Source organism: Arachis duranensis, chromosome 3, assembly GCF_000817695.3.
Source record: "Arachis duranensis cultivar V14167 chromosome 3, aradu.V14167.gnm2.J7QH, whole genome shotgun sequence".
Classification (NCBI taxonomy): domain Eukaryota; kingdom Viridiplantae; phylum Streptophyta; class Magnoliopsida; order Fabales; family Fabaceae; genus Arachis; species Arachis duranensis.
The window spans coordinates 415,438-437,002 of NC_029774.3; the positions used below are offsets into that span (position 1 = coordinate 415,438).

At 34.1% G+C, this 21,565-nt stretch overlaps 5 protein-coding genes across 6 annotated transcripts; 4 read left to right on the top strand and 1 right to left on the bottom strand.

The window, feature by feature from the left end:
* The first annotated feature begins 7 nt into the window (after positions 1-7).
* LOC107476422 (uncharacterized) lies at positions 8-2,542 on the top strand. The gene is made up of 5 exons (XM_016096225.3): positions 8-449; positions 648-783; positions 1,243-1,310; positions 1,409-1,495; positions 2,082-2,542. Exons 1-5 carry the CDS (start codon positions 39-41, stop codon positions 2,160-2,162), a joined length of 783 nt encoding a protein of 260 aa, XP_015951711.3. The 5' UTR covers positions 8-38; the 3' UTR covers positions 2,163-2,542.
* A 414-nt stretch (positions 2,543-2,956) lies between these two features.
* LOC107476423 (histone deacetylase 9) lies at positions 2,957-7,351 on the bottom strand. Its single transcript, XM_016096227.3, has 14 exons — positions 7,144-7,351; positions 6,764-6,876; positions 6,517-6,634; positions 6,033-6,107; positions 5,718-5,937; positions 5,240-5,303; positions 4,998-5,090; positions 4,815-4,923; positions 4,612-4,661; positions 4,440-4,530; positions 4,248-4,318; positions 3,948-4,046; positions 3,364-3,430; positions 2,957-3,279 (listed from the first exon to the last, which is right to left on the bottom strand). Exons 1-14 carry the CDS (start codon positions 7,178-7,180, stop codon positions 3,197-3,199), a joined length of 1,290 nt encoding a protein of 429 aa, XP_015951713.1. The 5' UTR covers positions 7,181-7,351; the 3' UTR covers positions 2,957-3,196.
* A 3,027-nt stretch (positions 7,352-10,378) lies between these two features.
* On the top strand, positions 10,379-11,803 carry LOC107476521 (uncharacterized). Of its 2 annotated transcripts, none has more exons than XM_016096337.3 (3): positions 10,379-10,517; positions 11,241-11,397; positions 11,544-11,803. In XM_016096337.3, exons 2-3 carry the CDS (start codon positions 11,242-11,244, stop codon positions 11,589-11,591), a joined length of 204 nt encoding a protein of 67 aa, XP_015951823.1. In that variant the 5' UTR covers positions 10,379-10,517; position 11,241; the 3' UTR covers positions 11,592-11,803. The 2 variants fall into 2 exon arrangements, with proteins under 2 accessions (XP_015951823.1, XP_015951822.1); XM_016096336.3 differs by having other exon boundaries at positions 10,394-10,525.
* A 1,373-nt stretch (positions 11,804-13,176) lies between these two features.
* LOC107476424 (uncharacterized) lies at positions 13,177-15,841 on the top strand. Its single transcript, XM_016096230.3, has 4 exons — positions 13,177-14,294; positions 14,543-14,653; positions 15,273-15,353; positions 15,568-15,841. Exons 1-4 carry the CDS (start codon positions 14,037-14,039, stop codon positions 15,640-15,642), a joined length of 525 nt encoding a protein of 174 aa, XP_015951716.1. The 5' UTR covers positions 13,177-14,036; the 3' UTR covers positions 15,643-15,841.
* Positions 15,842-16,723: 882 nt separating this feature from the next.
* LOC107476425 (tRNA dimethylallyltransferase 2) lies at positions 16,724-21,477 on the top strand. The gene is given in 10 exon segments (XM_016096231.3): positions 16,724-17,014; positions 17,016-17,066; positions 17,154-17,222; positions 18,670-18,742; positions 18,836-18,957; positions 19,155-19,229; positions 19,533-19,943; positions 20,424-20,499; positions 20,593-20,756; positions 21,112-21,477. Coding segments are annotated over 10 exon segments (1,392 nt in total). The 5' UTR covers positions 16,724-16,795; the 3' UTR covers positions 21,244-21,477.
* Positions 21,478-21,565: the final 88 nt, after the last annotated feature.

Below are 21,565 nucleotides of genomic sequence, written 5' to 3' on the forward strand. Positions count from 1 at the left end.
AAGAGAAGAAGAAGAAGAAGGAGAGAAAACCGAAAAATATGAGGACAGTGTACAGCAAGGATGGGAATCTCACAAATTTACGGTTTTGCCACTGTTCCCAAGTTCGCACCCTTACCCCAAAATCCTCATTCCTCGTTTCTCTCATTCAAGTTCCAAACTTTACCCTCTCCATCACAACAAAAACCTTTCCCTTTCGATCTTCCTCCATTCTCTGCGGAATCAACCGTCGATGTGTGAATAATAATTGTCGTCGTTGGGTGATTCGAGCATCAATGGCATCTTCCACGTCATCCCCAACACAGAGAGAGCGATTCTCTGTGCTGTTTGTGTGCCTCGGCAACATATGCAGAAGCCCAGCTGCGGAAGGAGTATTCCAGGACTTGGTTAAGAAAAGGGGTCTCGATTCAAAGTTCAACATCGATTCTTGTGGCACCATCGATTATCACGAGGTAGGTTAAACTTTTAAAACAAATCTATATTTTAGTGTACTATAGGATAGATTCGCGAGGGTGATACAGTGAAAAAATATTATGGCATTTCACTATACTTTTGTTTTAGCTGTCGTTACTTTATGTTGTGAATTCGTCATGTTACTTTAAGATAAAGAGAGAAAATTTAATATTTGGGAATGTTTATTGATCTCGAAGGGGAATGAAGCGGATCCGAGAATGAGGGAAGCATCAAAGAAGCGTGGGATTCAGATAACTTCAATTTCGAGGCCGATCAAGCCATCTGATTTCGTTGATTTTGATCTTATTCTAGCTATGGACATGCAAAACAGAGGTAGGTAGCTTGGCCTATTAGATAATGGCATCTGATAGACTGATACAGTGTTAGTAATCTAGTATAGTGCCCATTCTTGAAAATTGGTACTTTATCCAGCTACATTGATTCAACATCTAATAATATTTCAAATTTTTCATCGTGACATAAAAAGAAATGGAGGGAGTAAATAGGTTAGTAATTTCCATTTGGATTGAGGAAGTGAACTGTGATTGAAGCCAATTCTCTCTAAGTATTATGTCTCACCATGTTTGGATTACTTTAACATTACATTTTCTACATATACATCAATTGGTCAATTCAAGTTCTAGCTTCTAATTTATCAGCATGTTCCATTATGATGCAACATTGTGATGTTAAATGTGACATCCGGACGTCACATGTTACTGCAGTCCACCTTTTATGTTTTCGTGTTTGTTTTTCGGCTATACATAGTAATGGGGTTTGTTCTTTGCTCAGAGGACATATTGGAGTCTTTCAATAGTTGGAGAGCCAGATATAAGTTACCAGATGATGCACATAAAAAGGTTGGTACTACGAAATTTCACTTGTCTTTGGGGAATTCGTATTCATATTGTTTCTTCTGTCAACATTTGGTTTATTTAGTGCAAATATGATGATACAGGTTAAGTTGATGTGCTCCTATTGTAAGAAGCATGATGAAAGTGAAGTCCCGGATCCTTATTATGGTGGACCGCAAGGGTTTGAAAAGGTATTCATGTTCTGCTATTCATTGCCATCTGATCCATTTATATAACTTAATGAGGAAACTCTAGTTAGAAAATAACAATGAATTGTTTGGTAAACTCAACTAAATGATTGAGAAAGAAGACCAAGCATTATACTGTCATGTCTAGTTAAACTGGTTTGAGAGCTGAAATTATATTGTGAATACTCTTATTTTGTTCAATCAAGCCTAATTAAATATATTTCTTCTATGGTTGGTGCCTTGTGAGTTGAGACATTCTTTCCAGTGTCATATGGTTATCTTTCATTTGTTATTTTCTAACTAGAGTCTCCTCATTAAGTGCAAATTGTTTTATCCTTTGTGCTTAGAACATTTTGGTATGGGTCAATTTTCTACATGCATCTTTCTTACAACTATTACTAAGATTTCTTAAAGTGAGAGCAGTGAGCTATACTTTTTATTCAGGAAATAATACATTTTAATTCCTTTTCACATATAATTATTATTTGGCCATATTGGAAATTCACTTAACGAAACAGGTACTGTTGTAAGAAATTATTTACCCTTGGTTAATGCTCTGCTTTTATGTCATTATTATGTGGCATTGCAGGTATTAGATTTGCTTGAAGATGCTTGCGGATCATTGCTAGAAAATATTTTGGCTGAAAATGAACATGTACGACAATCCTAATACGTTTTACCTGGTCAATAGGTCCATTTTTGGTGAAAAATATGTCTGTTTTTACATAATTGTCAAAATTACCATTTATTTAACCCCCAATTTCAATGAATGTAAACCCATTGTCACGCATAAAATATATACGATTCTTTTGTTCATCTTGTGCACCAGAATGAACACCGGACACGATATTATAGCAGATAAAAATTATATTGTTCCAAGTCCTTCCAAGGGACAGATACTAGTTCTTATCTGCATTTGCTGCATTGCACCCAACATTTATCTTTCACTTGATACTAAAGCTAGCACCGAATGTTAGCATTTCTCAAGTTAGGGAAGATACCAACAACTTGTATTGACTTCCAATCATAAGTGAGTAAGCTAAATTGCAATATTATTGTCAATGATACATAATCCTCGAGTTCTTTCGAATGCCAAACTTGTTCAATTCTTGATACTCATGCCCACCCCGTAAAAAATAGGCCTTCGCTAAAACAACGGAAACAACCCTTTTTAATAAACTTTTAGAACATATACAAAAGATAAAGCAAACAACGTAAGGGGAAGGCAAAGTATATTTTATTACAATTATACTCTTAAATTTCATTTCGTTATAATTTTATTCCAAAAATTTTCAATTTACATCAAATATATTCTTATCAACTAAATTAATTTAAGACAAATCCAACAATAATGCATGATAATTATATCTGATTTGTTAGTGTTGAAGATTATTCTTGTAAAATTGTTGAATTAGTCATAAATTTTTTGAAAAAATTAATTGCTGGAAATGTATTCGATGCAAATAAAAAAAAAAATTGGAATAAAATTGAAACAAAATAAAACTTATCAGTATTTTTAAAATTTTTAACTAACTTTAAGAACAAAAAAATATATTTTACCCAAAAGAAAATCAATGATTTGGGTAAGTTCAACTATACTGCTTCGTTGATACAACTAGGGTGTTTCTATCTAATTACATTTTCCTTGTCTAGTGAAGTTGTCACTCTACCAAAAAACGGGGAACCACATAGCTCAGCCCATCTTCATGAAATATCCATGTGATCATTATCATTGTCACCTTCATAGTATTCATCATCACGCTGTATGTGTTTGTCTTGTGTGTGTTCTGGAAAAAGATAAATTATCAAAACCAATAAACAAATGATTGGCACCAAGTCGTGAGGGAATAGGAATATATTTTTCTACTTACGGTCAATGCGTTCATCTGGGTTCTGCTCATCTTCATCAAAATCAGGAATGTAGAAGTCAGGTGGAACCTGTGCAACACAAATCGTTTGCATTTTTGAAATAAATAAATAAATAAACAAGCAAATAAATATTACTAATTTAGGTAAGGAGAACCAAAAAATTCAAACAAAATAAAGAGTGCCTCCAACATCAAGGATTGACTAGATATTCCAAGTTTACACGCATGCATAAACCTTTGTATTAGATTAGTGTCGTAGGTAATTTAAATGTGGATCAGCCTAGCCATATTTACTGTATCAGTTAAGATGTATAATCGACTTCCCACCCAACTCGTGCATTCCATTCTCCCCAATCTATTATTGGGTCTTGGGAAAATAAATTAGAACAGCCTATAAGAAGGACTTATTTATTTCAATTACTTGAACACTAACCCTCAATCCCAATAAAAATTAATTCATTTGTAACCACATTCATAAGAACACTGCATCTAAAATCATAAGACAACCAACAGAAAAGAAATGAAATATTTTTCAAGACAATTAGCTCTCAACTAGATGAATGTTCCTGTTTCAGGGGCAAACATACCTCCTGCAGTTGTACACTTGGCGCATGTTGGATGCAACGAAGATTTTCCAAGACTTGCATTTTTATGGTGCTGAGATATGACTTGCTATTTAAGTTTTCCTGTTCATTTCAAAGCAAAAGATAATAAGAACCACCAGTTGTATACCAAAAAAACATTTTACTGCACACCATATGCACATAAGTCCAAATTAAATTGGTATGTAAATTGGCAATGTGATGTGCCAAAACAGAGACATTGCAACCAAAGTCATCGAAAAAAAACAGATTAAACTATTAATCAAAGGTTGAGAAAACACATACGATGTGCCCACTAGGAATCTTCAAGGAAAAGTCTGGTGCAAAATATTTAATATAATCATTATCTGGGATCTCTGCATGTCAGATCAAGCAGGTAACTCTATATCAACAGTTTTACAGTGAATAAATAAATTAAAATAAATACGTTTACAAGCTGTATCAATTTAAGAGCAGGATAAGGCTGATTAGGTGTACCATTAGGAAGCTCCGTATCTAGGAGAACTCCAGTTTCGACAGCCCAACACCGAGCAACATTTTCTTTTGTGTATCCCCCACCTCCAGTGACCTGTGGCAGAAGTCCACTCATGTATATGTGAATCAAAATAAGAAGTGAATTTAAGGCAAACATAAAATGATATAAACCCACCAGCAAGGGCAAATTGAATCTCTTTACAAATCTGACACATTCAGCATGACCTGTAAAGAAGCATCAAAAGTTAATCTTTTAATCAAGCTAAGCCACCAAATAATTGGATGGGTACTAGCATTTGTATAGATGAGCCAACACACAAACCCGGCAACAGCAATGACACTTTCAACAGAAAAGAAAATTTACTGGGAGATATGCACCATCAATAGAGAGATTGAAGCAGCCCAGGCGATCTCCAGCAAGTGAATCAGCTCCACACTGGAGAACTATTGCACCAGGTTGATATGTTTCCACTACTTTAGAGATAATCTACAGCATAGAAATTTCCAGAGTTTCAGATTACACGCAATCAAGTAAGAAATAATGCAGAGAGTTGGACTTACAGTCTTGAAAAGTCGAGTGAAGCTAGGGTCATCTATTCCATCCTTGAATGGGACATTTATGGCATAATACTTGCCTTCTTTTTCTCCTATTTCCTTCAATACAAATCATTCAAAAATAGATCTTCAGAATGTTTCAAAGAATAAAAATATTCAATTTTAACAAATATGCAACTAGCAACGTGCCACTGTCAAGTGGTGCCTGAAACCATACAACTTACAAAAAATAGAGTAAAGAAAATTACCTTAGCATCACCAGTACCTGGAAAGAACATATCTCCATACTTGTGAAAACTGACAGTCATCACCCTGTCATTAAAAAATCGACCATTCAACAAAAAATAGAGAAACCCCAAGCAGAAAATTCACATTCCACATAAGGCCAAGCTTATTGAGAAGTGTGCTAGTTGTGACCATAATATGAAGCTTGTATCAAGATTCATGAATACATGCTTGTCTATAGGCAACATAAGAGTAAAGATAAGTGTATAATATTTATAGCCATCATAAGATTAAAGATTGACTATAGCTATAGTCCAAAAGTCCAAAGACAAACTTAAAGAAAACACATGAGAAGGCTGGCCAGTATTTACCAAGAAACATAAATTCGGCTCACTAATTAACATAAATATTGCCTTGACAACTTTACATTTCTCGATAATAATATCCTCATTTATAACTATCAAATAATCAAATTTGCAAAGATATACAAAAATAGCTAACCTGTCAGTGAAGTAGAAGGCTTCTTCTACACCATCACCATGGTGGACATCTATATCAATATACAGAACTCGGGCATGGTATTTGAGAAGCTCCAAGATACCTAAAACTAAGTCATTGATGTAGCAAAATCCAGATGCCTCGCATTTCTTAGCATGGTGTAACCCACCTGCCCAGTTTATAGCTATATCACACAATTGATTGTTTAGTCGACGGGCAGCATCTGCAGGTAGATGTCAACTTGTCAATCATTTTTTATACAACAAAAAAAGGCAGGACAACAAAAAATGAAGACAATCACTAGTACAAACATGTTACCTATAGTTCCTCCAGCATAAATCTGACAAAATTCAAACAAGTTGTCAAATACAGGACAGTCTTCTCCAAGATTATCTGAAAGATGAATAACATAGACAAAACTTGTTAATTTTTTTGGTATATGCCACTCAACAACACCGCCACCCTCCCTATTTCTCTAAAGCAGCAAACCAAGGCATAAGCTCATTTGCAAGTCTGGTAGGTATAAAATATAGAGCAGCAACAACAATGACGACGACAATAATAACAACACAAAAAGAGGCTATCCCCAAATATGTCAGCCACTCAGCCTAGTTCTAAAACTTGACTTTTTAACACTTGCTACAAATCAATAAACCTACTACTTCTATCGCGGCTGCTCTCTCATGTAGACAATTCAACAAGCAACAAGAAATTCATTTACTGTGCGCCGCATTAGTTTAAATAAAAAAATTAAATAAATACGCACTCGAACTAGATAGTATATTAATATGGAAAGACATACATTTTGCCAATTCTGTGGAGAACAAAGGCTGAGTGTCAGGTGTAATCCTGTGCAAAAACTCAACATAGTCAGCTGAATGAAACTGGGCAAGCTCAACAGGATATGCTTTGTGTGGGCGCTGCATCATACATTGAGGAAATCATTGTTTACGCAATGAAGCACATAATATTGAACAGATGAGGTAACAATATGGCAACAATAACCCCAAATACATATAAAATTTGAACAGAAAGTGTATGTAACTAACATAAATTTCCATCTTCTTGTGAAGTTCGTATGAGAGAACAAGATGGTGAGTCATGCATAGCCTGTGAGGCTTCATCGGATGGTTTGGCCCGAAGTAAACACTACCAACATCCCCTGCAATATTAAATTTTAAGCAATCAATTTCCTTATAAACACACAACCAAACATGGTCTTTTGGGGAGGGGGACTACACACGAGAAAGTTAGGGTTTCGTCATGCGATGGATTAGAAAATCGCGTCGTTGCAAAAAAAAAAATCCTAATCAGAGTTTGGCGAATTCAATTCCACCAAACAATAATCAGGGCAAGCAATAAAAAGAAAAAGCAGAGACGAAGCAGGTGAATTATAAGTTTGTGGAGTTGGGAAGTGAGGAAACGGCACCGTCGTAGAAATAAGCTATTCTGTCCTTGGAGCGCATGTCGTTTTGGTTGCAGAGAGCGTTTTGAAGAATGAATTTGAGAGGATGACAATATTATATGGAATTATAGATTTTTAATATTACTATGCCGCGAACGCCATTGCTATCGAAATCAGAGTTTCAGTTATGTTGTGTCTCTCTCTCGCTGAGCTGAAACAAACCGAACTGGAGCAAGCTGTATATAATGCGTCGTCGTTTTACTCTTACCTATAACTTAATAGTCCCCACTTTTTTAAATAAACCAGCACTGAAATAACTTGGTTATGAACTAATGATAGTGGTTTTTTTTTTTCATTGATATGCAAAAGCATTTGGTAATTCGGCTATTTTTTTCCATCAAAATAAGTTGAGTGATATAATTAAATATTATAATTTTTTATATTTTTTAAATTTTAGAAAGTTCATAAATTAAAATGTCTAATTATTATACTTCAAATTTTTTAATTTTTTCAAAACAGAAATTGAATTATTCAATTTTATAAATTAGAGGGATTGATTTTTGTAATCTATAAATCGAATAGTTTAATTTTTATATTTCCTAAAAATTAAAAGATCTAATTTCTTTAAGATTAATATTCTAATAATTTATTTCTTAAAAATATTATTATCAATCCAATATCAATAATAAAAAATATTAGTGATAGATGTTGGAAGTGATTTATATGGGATAATTATATGTATGTGAAAAAACGTAAACTCATATATTTCTAACATTTTTTTGTTTTTGTTGCCCAGAAAATATAAGTTAAATTTTGTGTTCTTTCTATTTTATTTTTATTCTTTGTTAAATGCAAGTTAAGTTTTTAGGATTCTTTTAAGAAAAACTCAGGTTATAATTTGCTTCTGCTTTGTCTTCTAATAAGTTGATTTGTATAAATTTTAAGTATAAATATCATTGTCATCTTTTTCTTTTATTTTTCTGAGCTTTTAATAATTATTAGTGGTGTTAAATTTTAAGAGAGTGAGATTGAAATTTTTAGAAATCATAAAAGGTACTACAAGTTTAGACGTATACTAAAATAGTAAGATTATATCACATATAAATGAGGGCGTGACATTTGTATATAATTTTTTATTTTTTCTTATTATTCTGTATATCATGATATTTGTGGAGCTACAAAATGATCTATGTGATTAAATAGAAGTCATATTTTAAAAAGAATGAGCAATATTTTATCTCCAAGCATACCTACAACGAGCCATATGTCGTGAGTACTCTCTCACCTGCAAATTGCAGCTCTATCATACTAAAAGTCCACATATCTGCATATCCTACTATTATCCAATATATTTTTATTATACTAATTTTCTTTCTATAATAAAATTAATTTTTAATTGAGTCTCTCATTCTACTAATCATGACACGTGTCATTCTAAAAAAACATAAATTGTGTTTTCTAAAACCGTTATCACTTATATCTCAGCACAAGCAAAATGTAAGTAAGTTTTCTCAGAAAAAAAAAACTACAAAAAAATATGGTAAAATTATAGTTGGTCTCGTCTTTTATATGTCTATAATCTATAACGAGCTACGTCTTTGTTATTTGAGCGCTTTTTCATATGCAAAATGCAAATAATCTTTCTGCCCAATTTAAGTTGCATTTTATAATTCTGTCATATTAATAATCTACATATTTACATATCTCAAAAAATTAATTTTAATATGAAGATAAAAATTGTGTACTGGTTAAATATTGATATTTGAAATGTATTATAGTATTATAGAAATACAAACAAATTGTCCAACAGGCATTCTACGTGTTGCTATGATGATGACATATGTCGAACACACATCTTGTATATTACCAGAATAATGACACATATAATTGTCAGAATCGAATCGGTGATCGAACTGGTCAGACTATTTGATCACTGATTTAACCGATAGATCATTTGTTCAACCGGTTAACCTGGTCCCACATAAGTAAAACATATAGAATAAAAATATAACAGAAATCAATAAGTTATAAACTTATAATCAACTAAACATAGTCAACATAGATAATCAACATCAGTAATCAATTAATTCTAACAGAAGTACTAAATTATTGAAAATTTTAAATACTGAATAACTTAAAAAAATAAATAGGCAGAGAAGAGGGAGACCAGAGAAGAAGCACGACGCCGACACTGACAACAGGGATGATTGGACAACCAAACCAACAAAAAGAAGACGACGATGGACATACAGCGGCACAGGACAGGAGGCGACGAGCCGAGCTCCATAGGGGCCACCGAGACAACGACTCTAAGTAGCAGTAGTCGACGACGCCGCACCATTTAGTGGAGGTGGAGCTAGCTGTGGTCGGGACTGTTGAGTGGTGCGAGAAGGATTAAACTTGAACGGGTCTCTCTCAATCTCAACCGTTTGGAGTTTGGAACTTTATGTGTTTAAATTGGGAATCGAATTAGGGTTTTTTTTTTTTAAATAATGGAAACGATGTCATTTCACTTGAAGGAAAAAAGATCCCAAAACGGTTCAGATTTTTTCAAACCCGATGATTTGCCAGTTTTTGTCAAATTCGGTTGATTCAAACCGGATCTTGCCGATTCTCTTCCATGTTCGGTCAGCTAGCTCATCCCTGACCGATTTTATTACCGTTCACGATTTTCGGTCCGACCTAGTAGGTCGGTCCGATTCTGATAACACTGATGACATGTGTTTAACACACATTTTGAGTATTGTAATACGTATCTTATATGTTGACTCTCTACCTATAAAATATACGACATATAATTACACCAAATAATTTATTTTCAACAAAATATCAATATTTTTTATATAAAAAAAATTAGCCACATATCCCACCATTATCCAATTTCTTTGCGATATACTGCTTTTCTTTTTGTAACAAAATTAATTTCTAATTGGGTCTCCTATTATATTCATCATGACACATGTTACTCTCAAAAAAAAAATAAATAAATAACATTTCTGCCAAACTCAATCTGCATTTTTTAACCCTATTACATTGCTAGTCCACATATCTCTATATCTCAACATTGTTCTATATCTTTGCATACACCACTTTTTTTTCATAATAAAATTAATTTCTTTGAGATAGTTTTACAAGAATTGGATAAATTTATCCTAACTCCTAATAAGTTGTTAAAATAATAAAAAATGTCTTTTTTTGTATTTAAAAAATAAAAAGTAAATTAATAATTCATGTTCGGATCGGGTCAATAGGATTATAGCAGAAAGATCAACGGAGCCACTATAATAAAAAAGTTCAACTTTTTCACTTCTCTCACCCTTCCCGTATTTTGAAGTTGTTTCTCCTCCATTTTCTCTCCATCAATCTCAATCCCTAATCACACCTTGCCTTCACTCAGAGTAAGCATGTAACCCATTCCAGATCTCATTGCTTTCTCAATATTAAAATATATAATTAAATTACTCTAATATTTTCTATCCCGAATCTCTGTTTTTATTCGATTTTATTTTAATTTGTATCCATCCCTTGCATCTAAAACGTTTGCTTTCCCCCATTTTAGTACATTGATTCATTGTCAAAAAACATTGTTCTGTATTTGATTATGATCTGTTTTTTCTTTGGGGCATTCCATTTGTGCTGTGTTTTGCTGAATTATTAAGTAAAGTTGTTATTTTCCCTATGCAATTTGACTCCTTGGATGTTACATGAGATCGGGGCTAGGTTAATGAACTTACGTTTGTTGTTGTATTGTTCATTTTGAAATGCCCTCTTTTGTTCATGGAAATCATCGATTATGGTGGATCATTTGTAGCTCAATATCATCAAAATATGCCTCCTCGTTTATTCATTTATTTTATTTATTTTGTCATGTTTGTTTTATCCCCAATTTGTTATATTCCTCTTATTAGGGCATTATTGTAAGCGTTTCTAGATTCTGTTATGGTTGTGAGACACATGGAGAGTGATTGAAAATTTTATTCTTTGTTTGGTAGGGAGGGTGACATTTTCAGATCATGATATGAATTCTATGTTGTTCCACTCCATTTCATGGTGCCATGTTTTCTTCTTTGTTCTGCCCCTTTTGTTTACGTGTAGTTGACGTAAACATTCGCCTTGTGCAGGATGTCGGAAGCACCATTTAGACCACGTGAAAAGCTTTTCGAGCAGCAAAAATATTACCAGAGTGTTCACAAGTACACACACTTGAAAGGACCATATGATAAGATTACATCTGTTGCAATACCGCTTTTTCTGGCAGGAACTTCAATTTTCATGATTGTAAGTTTGCTTTGCCACCAGAATTCACCATATCATATTTCTCAGTCTGATTTGTTCAGAGTTGAAGTTGTTTGTTTTACTTTAACTCTGTATTTTGTTTGTTGCAAGATTATTAATAGACATTGTTCTATGACTAAACTTTTCAGGGACGAGGGATCTATAATATGTCACATGGAATTGGGAAGAAAGCATGACTTTGCAAATTATGATTGAGGAAGTGGGGTGTTTTGCCGCACAAACTTTAAAGAATTTTTTGGTCAAAATGGACCAGTGATTTTCTTTGCATTCATGATTGTTCTCTTAATAAATTGCTTAGTTGCATACTCTGATCACTATTAAAGGTTTATAACTCAAATGAAAATGTTTCTCTTTGTTTGATATAATCAATTGATTATTCAGATTACAATTTTTTGGATTCTGGGTTAATACTAGTTCTGTCATGATCTGCTCATGTTATTACTACCCAAACATTTCCATTTTGCATTTGCCGTTGGTGTGGTGGATAGACCAGTTATGGTTTGGTTCCAAAGCTCTAATGTGATAATAAGATGACGAATCCAAGTGCACTTTTGATTTCCAAAGCAGTTGCATTTATTTTCACATCGTTGGAATCATGAAATTCAGTACTTCAAATTAGTCATTCGGAAGTAAATTAGTTTATTGGTCTGGTAATGCTTCGAATCTTCTAAATACAGTACAAAATTTGCATGCAGGCAATATAAATCTGAATATTACTAAGGTCAATTTATTTTGGTCAATAACGCACCTACCCCTAATTATCGCTAAGGTCAAAGTACCCCTAGAAGTTGTCCCCTTTATAATATGGTGTATTTATTTTCTTCAATTGGACCCATTTTACCTGTTGATTTGGAATATTTATGGAGAACTGGAATGTGTTATTTGACAGCTGAATAGATTACGTTCTCGTTTATAGTTGACAAATGCATTAATTCTCTTAATGGTGTAGTTGATATGAGAGGCTGAGAGTAGACATGACATTAGTACAACGTACTCTCTACCTCCAGTGGTTGGTGATGCTTGACAGTCAACACCTGCAACCACTTAGCTGCAAAACACTAATCTTTTTTGCATATAATATTCAATTCCACAATGAGCATACCTTTGCTGATCTTTGAATGGACGCACTATGATTGGCAAAACTAGATTAATCTTTTTCTTTCCTGCTAAATACAAGTATTCAAGTGTATCATTAGCTCAAAGATACTAATTATTAATATACATTCTCCAACATGAACCTATGGTGATTGCTGATTAACAGTTAGTAACCAAAAAGGATGGTATGTCAGTTTGGAAAATCGTCGCTAACTCATACATTTTCATGTGTTGTCTTTGTCCCTACTTAAAATCATTAAGGTTATCAAAACTTATTAAAAGTAATGTTAAACAACCCCAAATGCTTTTCTTCAAGCAAAAATCAATAAGAGGGCAACACATGTAAATGAATTTGATTTTTACAGATTGTCAGTGTATAAAAAATAACACTATACAATATTCAATCATGAACTAATACTCTGACAAAATTATTCAAAACTAATCACAATGTAAATAGAATTATAAAATTGAATTTGATTCTGTGATAAGTGATAACCCTTTTTGTGTTGTCACACCTATGCTCATTGTGGAGTCAATAATGGTTGGTCCAACAATGCAAATGACCAATAATTTGGAACACAAGTTGGAGGTTCCTTTCTTGCATAGCCAAGCTGTGAAGGGTATCAAAAACTGTGTTCTAAAAAAAATGCAGGCATATGGGCAATCAATGATTTGTCATAAAGGCAACCTCATTAGCTAGCAAGCTAGGTGCTGCCAATTCTCCTACTCTATCTTGTTTTCTAAGTCTCTACTCTTTCTGTCCACTCCTCAACCAAAACTTCTTCTCCAAGCACCTTTCTATCTTAAAGAAAACAACACCTTATATATTATAATTACAATATTCCTTTCGAAAACTTTCAAACAAATTCACCTATATTTATACTGTATTTCCAACTAAACAAAAACAATAAGCAATTGCCATATTTATGTCAACCATAGGATCTGATTAGCTGGACTAAGGCATGGTGGCAGGTAATATAACTATACATATATGTCATGTACTCATGTGTCTTTGGCAAAAAGTTCTGGTCCATACATAAAAACTATAGATACCATTGTGGAAGCAGTAGTTAGCTGAATTAGCCAATATACCAACTTAAGAAAATAGCTACCTAACCAAAGAATGCTCATCAAGATTATTCTTCACTATGTCTTCAGTTTAATAAATAAAACAAAATGGTAATAAAGTCTAGGCAAAGATTTAACATTGTTTATACTTTCAATTTCAATGTATAAAACCCTTTTAAACTCAATACTAGAATTTTGATGGTGCTATTTTTGAGTAAAGTTGGCAGAGAAATTTAAATTCAGTGTTAATTAACTATTCATAACAGTTTTGTCACTAGGCACTTTCCATTTGTTTGGGCTTATTCTATGGTTTTGTTAGTAAAATAAGAATAGCCTTAAAAGCAAGTGTTGCTTATAAGCACACATAAGGCAAAGAGAAAGAGAGTTATTATTCCAAAGAAAAGAGAAAGAAGAAAGAAGAGGGAAAGGAGTGAGTGCTGTGGCTTTGTGGTGCAGCAATGGCATCAACACCAAAACAGTCTTATGAACAGCAGCCACTGAATGCGCAGCAGCGAGCTAGGAACTCGGGGATGATCAACTCTAGCCAGAGTCCAACAGGGGATGACAGGGAAGAGGAGATGTCGAGATCAGCCTTGGCGATGTTTCGAGCCAAGGAAGAAGAGATTGAAAGGAAGAAAATGGAGGTGAGGGATAAGGTTCATACTTATCTGGGAAAAGTTGAAGAAGAAACAAAGCGCTTGGCTGAGATTAGAGAAGTAAGTCCTTTGATACATGCATTCTTTTAATTGGTTTTGCTCTTAATTTTGTGTTTGTGTGTTTGCTTAGTTTGAAATTATGCATGTTAGTGTGTGTGATAGAACATGTTTAATTAAAAGGCAAAGTGTTGTGCCATGTGGTTGTTCTGAAACAAGTACAGACAAGTGTTTCTAAAATGGAACAAGGTCTGTTTCATCAATGTTAAAGCAGTAACTGCTTCAGAAACTGCATATGATCATTGTTTCAGGAGCTTGAATCTCTCACAGATCCATTGAGGAAAGATGTTGCAGTAATTCGCAAGAGGATAGACATTATTAACAAAGAATTAAAGCCACTGGGTCAGACCTGCCAAAAAAAGGTGACATAGCTTCATGTTGTTCTACTAAATTTCAAACAAATTACAAAAAGACATAATTTCTAAATATGTTATATTTTATGAAAGTTACCGAACAAGTTCTTAATGTTTGCTACTTTTTTCTAAAAATCTTTACTTAAGCCATAGGATTTGGTTCAAGGAGGCAAAGTGATCCACATAACAATAGTTACACAGCTTTTAATACAAAACCACTTAAGCATTGGGTATAGAGTTTAATCAAATTGACCATATTTTGCTGCTTTATTCAAGTGGCCTCATGTTGCTTTCTTGGCCCCATCTTGTCTTATCAATTGGGAGGCAAATGAACATGATTATTTCAGTGGTTATGGTGATAATTCATAATAATTGTGTTCAAATATCCACGTAGAAAATGATAGAATTGGTTCAGTGGGAGATTCCAAAATCTCCATGCAAGCAAGCTTCTTTACCATCATTATTCATTATGACTATACCATTATGTATATTATTCTACTAGTAAAATTGTTTAATTTAATTGAATAATAATAATAATGTAAAAAACCTTGTTACACTTTTATATAACAATGAAACTCTTAATTTATTTGTTTACTCTTTTCCTTTTGAATTTTTTTTGGGGTCACAGGAGAGAGAATACAAGGATGCCCTTGAAGCTTTCAATGAGAAAAACCGAGAAAAGACTCAACTAGTTACAAAATTGATGGAGGTTAGAACTTCTATTTATATTTTCTACTATTATAAAAAGGAATGAATATTTGTCGCTGTTAGAATATAATTAGGATCAATTAGAATTATTTAGTATATCTGAATTCTAACAATTACTAAGTAAAAGAAAACAGGGTAATTTTCTACATATAATTTGATCTAACTAAGTAACTTACATTCTCATTTTTTTTTTCTTTTTCCTTTTTTCCTTTCAGCTGGTGACTGAAAGTGAGAAGTTGAGGATGAAGAAGCTTGAAGAGCTAAGCAAAAACGTAGATAGCCTCCATTGAGATGCTAATGAATATAACCTTTTTGTATTTACTTCAGTGTGCTTTTGACTAGAATCATTATTTTTACTCCTTCAATGTGCCATATTTTGTGATTTCGTTTGTTATTTTGCTGACAAAAAATTAGGAAATATTGTCCATGAAAATGTGTGAAATTAGACTCTTGAATTCTGAATTGCTGCGAAAAGTTCTTGTCGTTTTATTATGAGGTGTGCTGATTCTGTCATCAAATACAAATTGAACACTAGAAAGATGCAATTTAACTAATCCATCCATTCAACTTACCTAATGAGTGTCAGCAATACAATATTACTATTGTAAATATTGAGACAGTTGTGATATCCTTGAAGAAGTTACACCTAACTTATAATACTGTGTGTTTACAATGATGTTTATATCATTTAAAAGTGAGAATTTAAATGTTGAAACAGGGTTTATACCAAAATTTAAGAATAATGGAATAAATGTCAAAATGGAATATAATACTTTGAATGTTTAAAAAAGTATTTCCCCTGCAGTTAACAAACCATCTTTGAGAAAGAAACATACTACTTTCCAATGTTCAAACATTCTTTTCAACATGGACAAGTCGAAGGATTAGCTGTAAAATACAAGTTTGGAAAACAATTGAACTCTTTAGAGGACACCATTTACAAAGTTCATTTTATCTTTGTTTATACTTTAGAAATTCTGCCAAGAAATTAACATTTGAAGTTATCCAAGCAGTAGCGAAACTAATTTAGTTTTAGGACATTCTGCTATGCTTTTTTGGTTAGATAAGAGGATATCTTATATTAAGTTGACGCTTGTTTAAGTAGATTGGTGAATTAACTGCTACACCAAGTTAAAAAATTTGTTATCTTAACTAATCTTAAAAACAAAAAGGAGTTAGATTAAGTGCCACTGATTTGTACATAAGCCCAATTCAATTGAGTTGGTACATATATTGGGTAAAGTTAACGAGTTTATTGGGCTTCAACATTTTGGGCCTTTTTTGTTTGGTGATGTTAAAATAAAGTAGGAAGCAAAGTAAAAAAAAACATAGGAGGTGCTTGAAACTTGAGTTGAAAGAATGAATGAAGCAAGTGGTGAGCCACGAATTTTGAAGTTTGAGGGGCGAAAGGGTTGTTACTTGTGAGGTTACGAATTACGATCGATGAATAACAGAGACAGTGAAACTTCAAACCCTATCGATGGCGGAACAAAGAAGCCCAAGGTGGTTGTTATTACGGGCCCCACCGCCTCCGGCAAGTCCAAGCTCGCCGTCGATCTCGCTTCACACTTTCCCATTGAAGTCATCAACGCCGACTCCATGCAAGTCTACTGTGGTCTCGACGTCCTCACCAACAAGCTCCCTCTCTCCCAACACAAAGGTCCTCCCATACTCTCTCTTTACAGCTAAAATGTTTAGGGATTCTGCTATTCCGGTAAGTTTTCGCTGTTGTTTGTAACTGTTTCTAAGCTGACTCTGAAGTGAAGAATGAATATTCATGCATTTTTTAATTAATTTTCAGATCATAGATGAAATACTAGCTCGCAATCACTTGCCTGTTATAGTTGGGGGTACAAATTACTATATCCAGGTTTGGCATTCAAAAAAAATCTTATAGTTATTGAATTGAGTTACATGATTGTATTTGTATCTTTATGTATCATGTTGTGCATATTGCATATTTTATGTATGATTATCTAAGTATGCGACCATTGTTGTCTAAATTTACCAGCTCATTGCTTTGGCAAGATAGTAAGTTTGAAATTATCAATTAGAGTCATAGTTTTTTATTGCGGATGGCGGCTCATGGCAGTGAGCCAAAAATCCGCCATAAAATAATGGCGGATGGCGTTGCGGAAAATGGCGGAAATGGCGGATTACCTAAAAATTGTATATATATGTACAAAAAAAACATGCAGAAAAATTGCAAAAATAATCAACTATAAAATCTAACCTATATAATCATTTTTCTAGTCATAAGACATCCAATTAATGCAGCAAATATAATAGAAAATTCAGCAAATAAACATAAGACATAGAACATAAAAGCTAAAAACTTAAAAGAAAGACCAAAGCTATTGTCTCATCATGTCTTTAAACTAAAGAATTATGAAATAAACTATCTAAATTCTAGCTCTCATCAACTTGGTTCCCCCTTTGGAGCTGCAGGTTGTTTCCTTTTTCTATTTTGTTGTCTTCTAGTATTTGCCGTAAGCTCATTTCCCCCCATTGCTTCAATTCTACTGGAACGGACAGCAGCTGCAGGATGAGCAGGAGCAGTGCCAGCAGCATGACCAGCAGAGGCAGAGACAGGGGCAGGGACAGGGGAAGGGGTATTAGAATCAGGGGCTGGTCTGCAAGTTGACATAGTGAACTAAACTGAATGGGAAAAAATTGGAGGAAGAGAAGTTTATGAGGGAAGAGGAGGAGACGAACCGAACGAACGAAGAAAAAAAGGGAATGTATGTAACTACGAACCAGAAAGAGAGGGAACTGTGGTGATGAGTGGCGGCAACCACCAGCGGCGACGGGGGGCGACCACCAGCGACAATGGGCGGCGACGGGCAGCAGCGATGATCGGCGCCGACGGCAGGCACAGAGAAGAGAGAACAGAGACGGAGAGCCGTTTTTGACGTGAATAAGAGAGGAAGAGAAGTTTTTGAATAACAGAGGCTAATTAGGGTTACAGGTATCACTTAGGGTTTCCTAAATTACCCAATTACCCCCAATTTTTTTCAAAAAATCCGAAAAACCCCGCCATTTCCGCCATTTCAATGGCGTTCCGCCATGGTGCCACCGCAATTGCGGCCGCCTTTTCATCTGCCGTTGAAAACCACGTTGCGGTGGCCTTTGTATGGTGGCGAGGCCAAATTCCGCCACGCCATACCGCCATGGCGCCGCCATAACCGATATTTTAAAACACTGATTAGAGTTGAGTAGGAAAAATAAATTATATTCCACTAATGCTTGTGTATTCAAGTTAGCGAGTTCCACATTTTGTATCAGATTTTTACACTCTTGTCTGGTATATTCTTCAGGCTCTTGTGAGTCCATTTCTCCTAGACGATTTGGCAGATGATATGAACGAAGGCTGTTCTGATGATCCATCTGGTATTTTGACATTCAGTGTCCTAAAATATTTTCTTTTTTCTTTTCCCATTCAGTTCCATATTTTCTTAGGATACTATATCTGTAATTTTTCAGGTGCCACATGGTCTGATACGAGTTTCCCCGCCAATAATGACAATTCAAGTAATGGTTATGACCTGCTTAAAGAGATCGATCCAGTTGCCGCAAATAGAATCCATCCAAATAACCATAGAAAGGTTGGATTGTAATATCAGTGCATGTGGGCCAGTTTATTTTTACAGTGCGGTTACACATTCAACTTTTCCATGTTATTTTATGTTTTGTATGCAATCCTTGAAAATTCCTGTTCAGTACATTTTTTAACTTCATAAATTCTTATTGATTGCCTCACTGCTCATAACACTGCTACACTATGTTTATTTGGTGGTTTCAGATCAATCAATATATTAATTTGTATTCACGTACTGGTGTTGTTCCTAGCAAAGTATTCCAAGGAAAAGCAGCAGAGGTTTGTCATCTTCTTTGACACTCATTGGTTGATTGCAAATTCATATATCCTTTACTTCGTCTATGTTATTATGACATATAATGCCGTTTCTCGATTTATAGTCATCTTGGTTGATTACCCAACACTTCCATAGTCACCCCTCTCTCATATCATACCTTTTTGTTCTATTTCTACTCGTCAGCTGGTGTTAGACATGAAGTGGAAAAAGGACACTTAATTGGTGATGGTTTTTGTTGCAATACATATTTTTATTCTTTCATTGTTTTCTTGTAAATAATATCAGTATTGCTTGTGGCAGGGCAGAAGTGGGGTCAAGTTGATAACTTAAGATATGATTGCTGTTTTATGTGTGTGGATGCATCTCTCCCTGTGCTGGACAAATATGTTGAGCAGAGGGTAGACTGTATGTTGGATGCTGGATTACTCAATGAAGTCTATGATGTTTACAACGTGAATGCAGATTATACTAGAGGATTGCGGCAAGCCATTGGTGTCCGAGAATTTGAGCCACTTCTTAGAAGTTGCCTTGTTGAAGACATCTATAAAAGAGAGAAGGAACTGTTAAACGGTTCCAGAATAGAAAAGGGTTTGAAATTGTTTGATGGTAACCTGATGGAGTGGTTGAAATCTTCCTCTGATACTAATACCATAATTCTTTTAGAAGAAGCAATAGAAAAAGTGAAGGTTAATACCCAGAGACTTGTTCGACGACAGGTAAATATATATTATTATTTTTTCTGTGACTTACTTAAACAAGCATTCTTGACAGGAATATATATATATATAGGCCTAGTAAGGAAACAAAGGTCATTTTTCTGATTTATCCCACTCCATGCAATTCAAAATTACCCCATGATACTTGAGTGGATTCTTATATAGAAGTTTGATTTTTTCTGATTTGTTTCACATGGCATAAGTTTGTAAAATATCAAGATTTGGTTGTGTTTAAAAGGCTTTAGCAGTTCCAAAAAGCTGCTGTTGATTTTTCTTCTTGTTGGTACTTGGTTCCATCTAAATTTAATGCATATTGTGGCCAGAAACAATGTTCATTCAAGATAAATTGATATAATGGATCAAATTTCAAATGTTTCGTATGTGACATTTGTCTTTGCCTTTCTACATTGATATGACTGGAATTAAAAGAAAATTGAATTTTGAAGCCTGAGATTGATAAAGCAGCTATGATCATTGCAGAAGAGGATGCTCAATAGGCTGCAAACACTATTTGGTTGGAACATACATTTTGTTGATTCCACAGAGTCAATATCAAGTATGCTGCGTTAATAATATTCCCTCTATCTTTTCTTTGTTTATTGCCATAAAATAACATTTTAAAGTATTGATTAGGTCACTTTTTGTTTAGGCAAATCAGAGGATGTATGGTCTGACCAAGTGGTTGAGTCAGCTACAAAGGTAGTTAGTTCCTTCTTGTGTGAGAATGGAAGCTTGTCATCCACTTGTGGCATGTCAAATGACACCAACGTGAAAATTAATCAAAGGGACCTCTGGACTCAATACATATGCAAGGTCTGTTATGCTTTTTAGAATCCGGCTAGCAATTTTTAATTTTAATTTCTTGAAAACTGCATTCTTTGCTTACTTTTTATATTTCAGTTCTATGTTGCTTCTGTATTCTTGGTGTATACCACAAATTTCAAACATTTACTTACAGAAAAGCTTTTTGGGGAAACAGTTGGTTTTAAACTATTAAGCTACCAGAAAATCCATGTTTGGATGCCGAAAGTATTGCAGTATAAGTTAAACATGTAACTAGTGACGTGCAATGCGTCACTTTTGAAGCACTTGCAAGTGCTGCTTGCAATATAGAATTTTTGTGGTTCACAAAAATTTGCTTCTTGATGATGTACTTGCTTTTTGGTAGGCCTGTGGAGACAGGGTGCTAAGAGGATTACATGAATGGGAACAACACAAAAAGGGTCGTGGCCACAGGAAACGTATTTCTAGTCTCAAGAGCAAGGCACAAAAGTCTTGGTACCTTGGACAAAATGTTTGATTACTATGAATGCAAATAGTTTTATGTATTGTAATTTGCAACCTGCTCCAGTTTTGAAACATATTCACAGTAATATTGCCACTGAATGACTAATAGTATTTCAGTATATTTCTTTTTGTTTCATTTGTCAAGACCATCATAAAAATCCAAAAGAAAATACACGTAAGTCTCTCATTGATTTCGTTCATAATATCCTACGAATGAGATATTGAGATGTGTGGTTTTTGTTTACTATATCATTTCATTGTTTTCATAAACAAAATGATAAGCAGCACGTGTATGTTTGAAATATTGACTATTGAGGGTACCACTGTACCAGTCT

What these genes read in the sequence shown, in the direction of transcription:
- LOC107476424 (XM_016096230.3), top strand. Translation starts at nt 14,037, where the DNA reads ATGGCATCAACACCAAAACAGTCTTATGAACAGCAGCCACTGAATGCG. An exon ending in GCTTGGCTGAGATTAGAGAA is followed by an intron (nt 14,295 to 14,542) that starts GTAAGTCCTTTG and finishes TCATTGTTTCAG; the next exon opens with GAGCTTGAATCTCTCACAGA. An exon ending in TAGTTACAAAATTGATGGAG is followed by an intron (nt 15,354 to 15,567) that starts GTTAGAACTTCT and finishes TTTTCCTTTCAG; the next exon opens with CTGGTGACTGAAAGTGAGAA.
- LOC107476423 (XM_016096227.3), bottom strand. Translation starts at nt 7,180, where the DNA reads ATGCGCTCCAAGGACAGAATAGCTTATTTCTACGACG. An exon ending in ACAAGAAGATGGAAATTTAT is followed by an intron (nt 6,635 to 6,763) that starts GTTAGTTACATA and finishes TGTATGATGCAG; the next exon opens with CGCCCACACAAAGCATATCC. An exon ending in TTATGCTGGAGGAACTATAG is followed by an intron (nt 5,938 to 6,032) that starts GTAACATGTTTG and finishes ATCTACCTGCAG; the next exon opens with ATGCTGCCCGTCGACTAAAC.
- LOC107476521 (XM_016096336.3), top strand. An exon ending in GAACTTCAATTTTCATGATT is followed by an intron (nt 11,398 to 11,543) that starts GTAAGTTTGCTT and finishes TAAACTTTTCAG; the next exon opens with GGACGAGGGATCTATAATAT.
- LOC107476422 (XM_016096225.3), top strand. Translation starts at nt 39, where the DNA reads ATGAGGACAGTGTACAGCAAGGATGGGAATCTCACAAATTTACGGTTT. An exon ending in TATGGACATGCAAAACAGAG is followed by an intron (nt 784 to 1,242) that starts GTAGGTAGCTTG and finishes TTCTTTGCTCAG; the next exon opens with AGGACATATTGGAGTCTTTC. An exon ending in GACCGCAAGGGTTTGAAAAG is followed by an intron (nt 1,496 to 2,081) that starts GTATTCATGTTC and finishes GTGGCATTGCAG; the next exon opens with GTATTAGATTTGCTTGAAGA.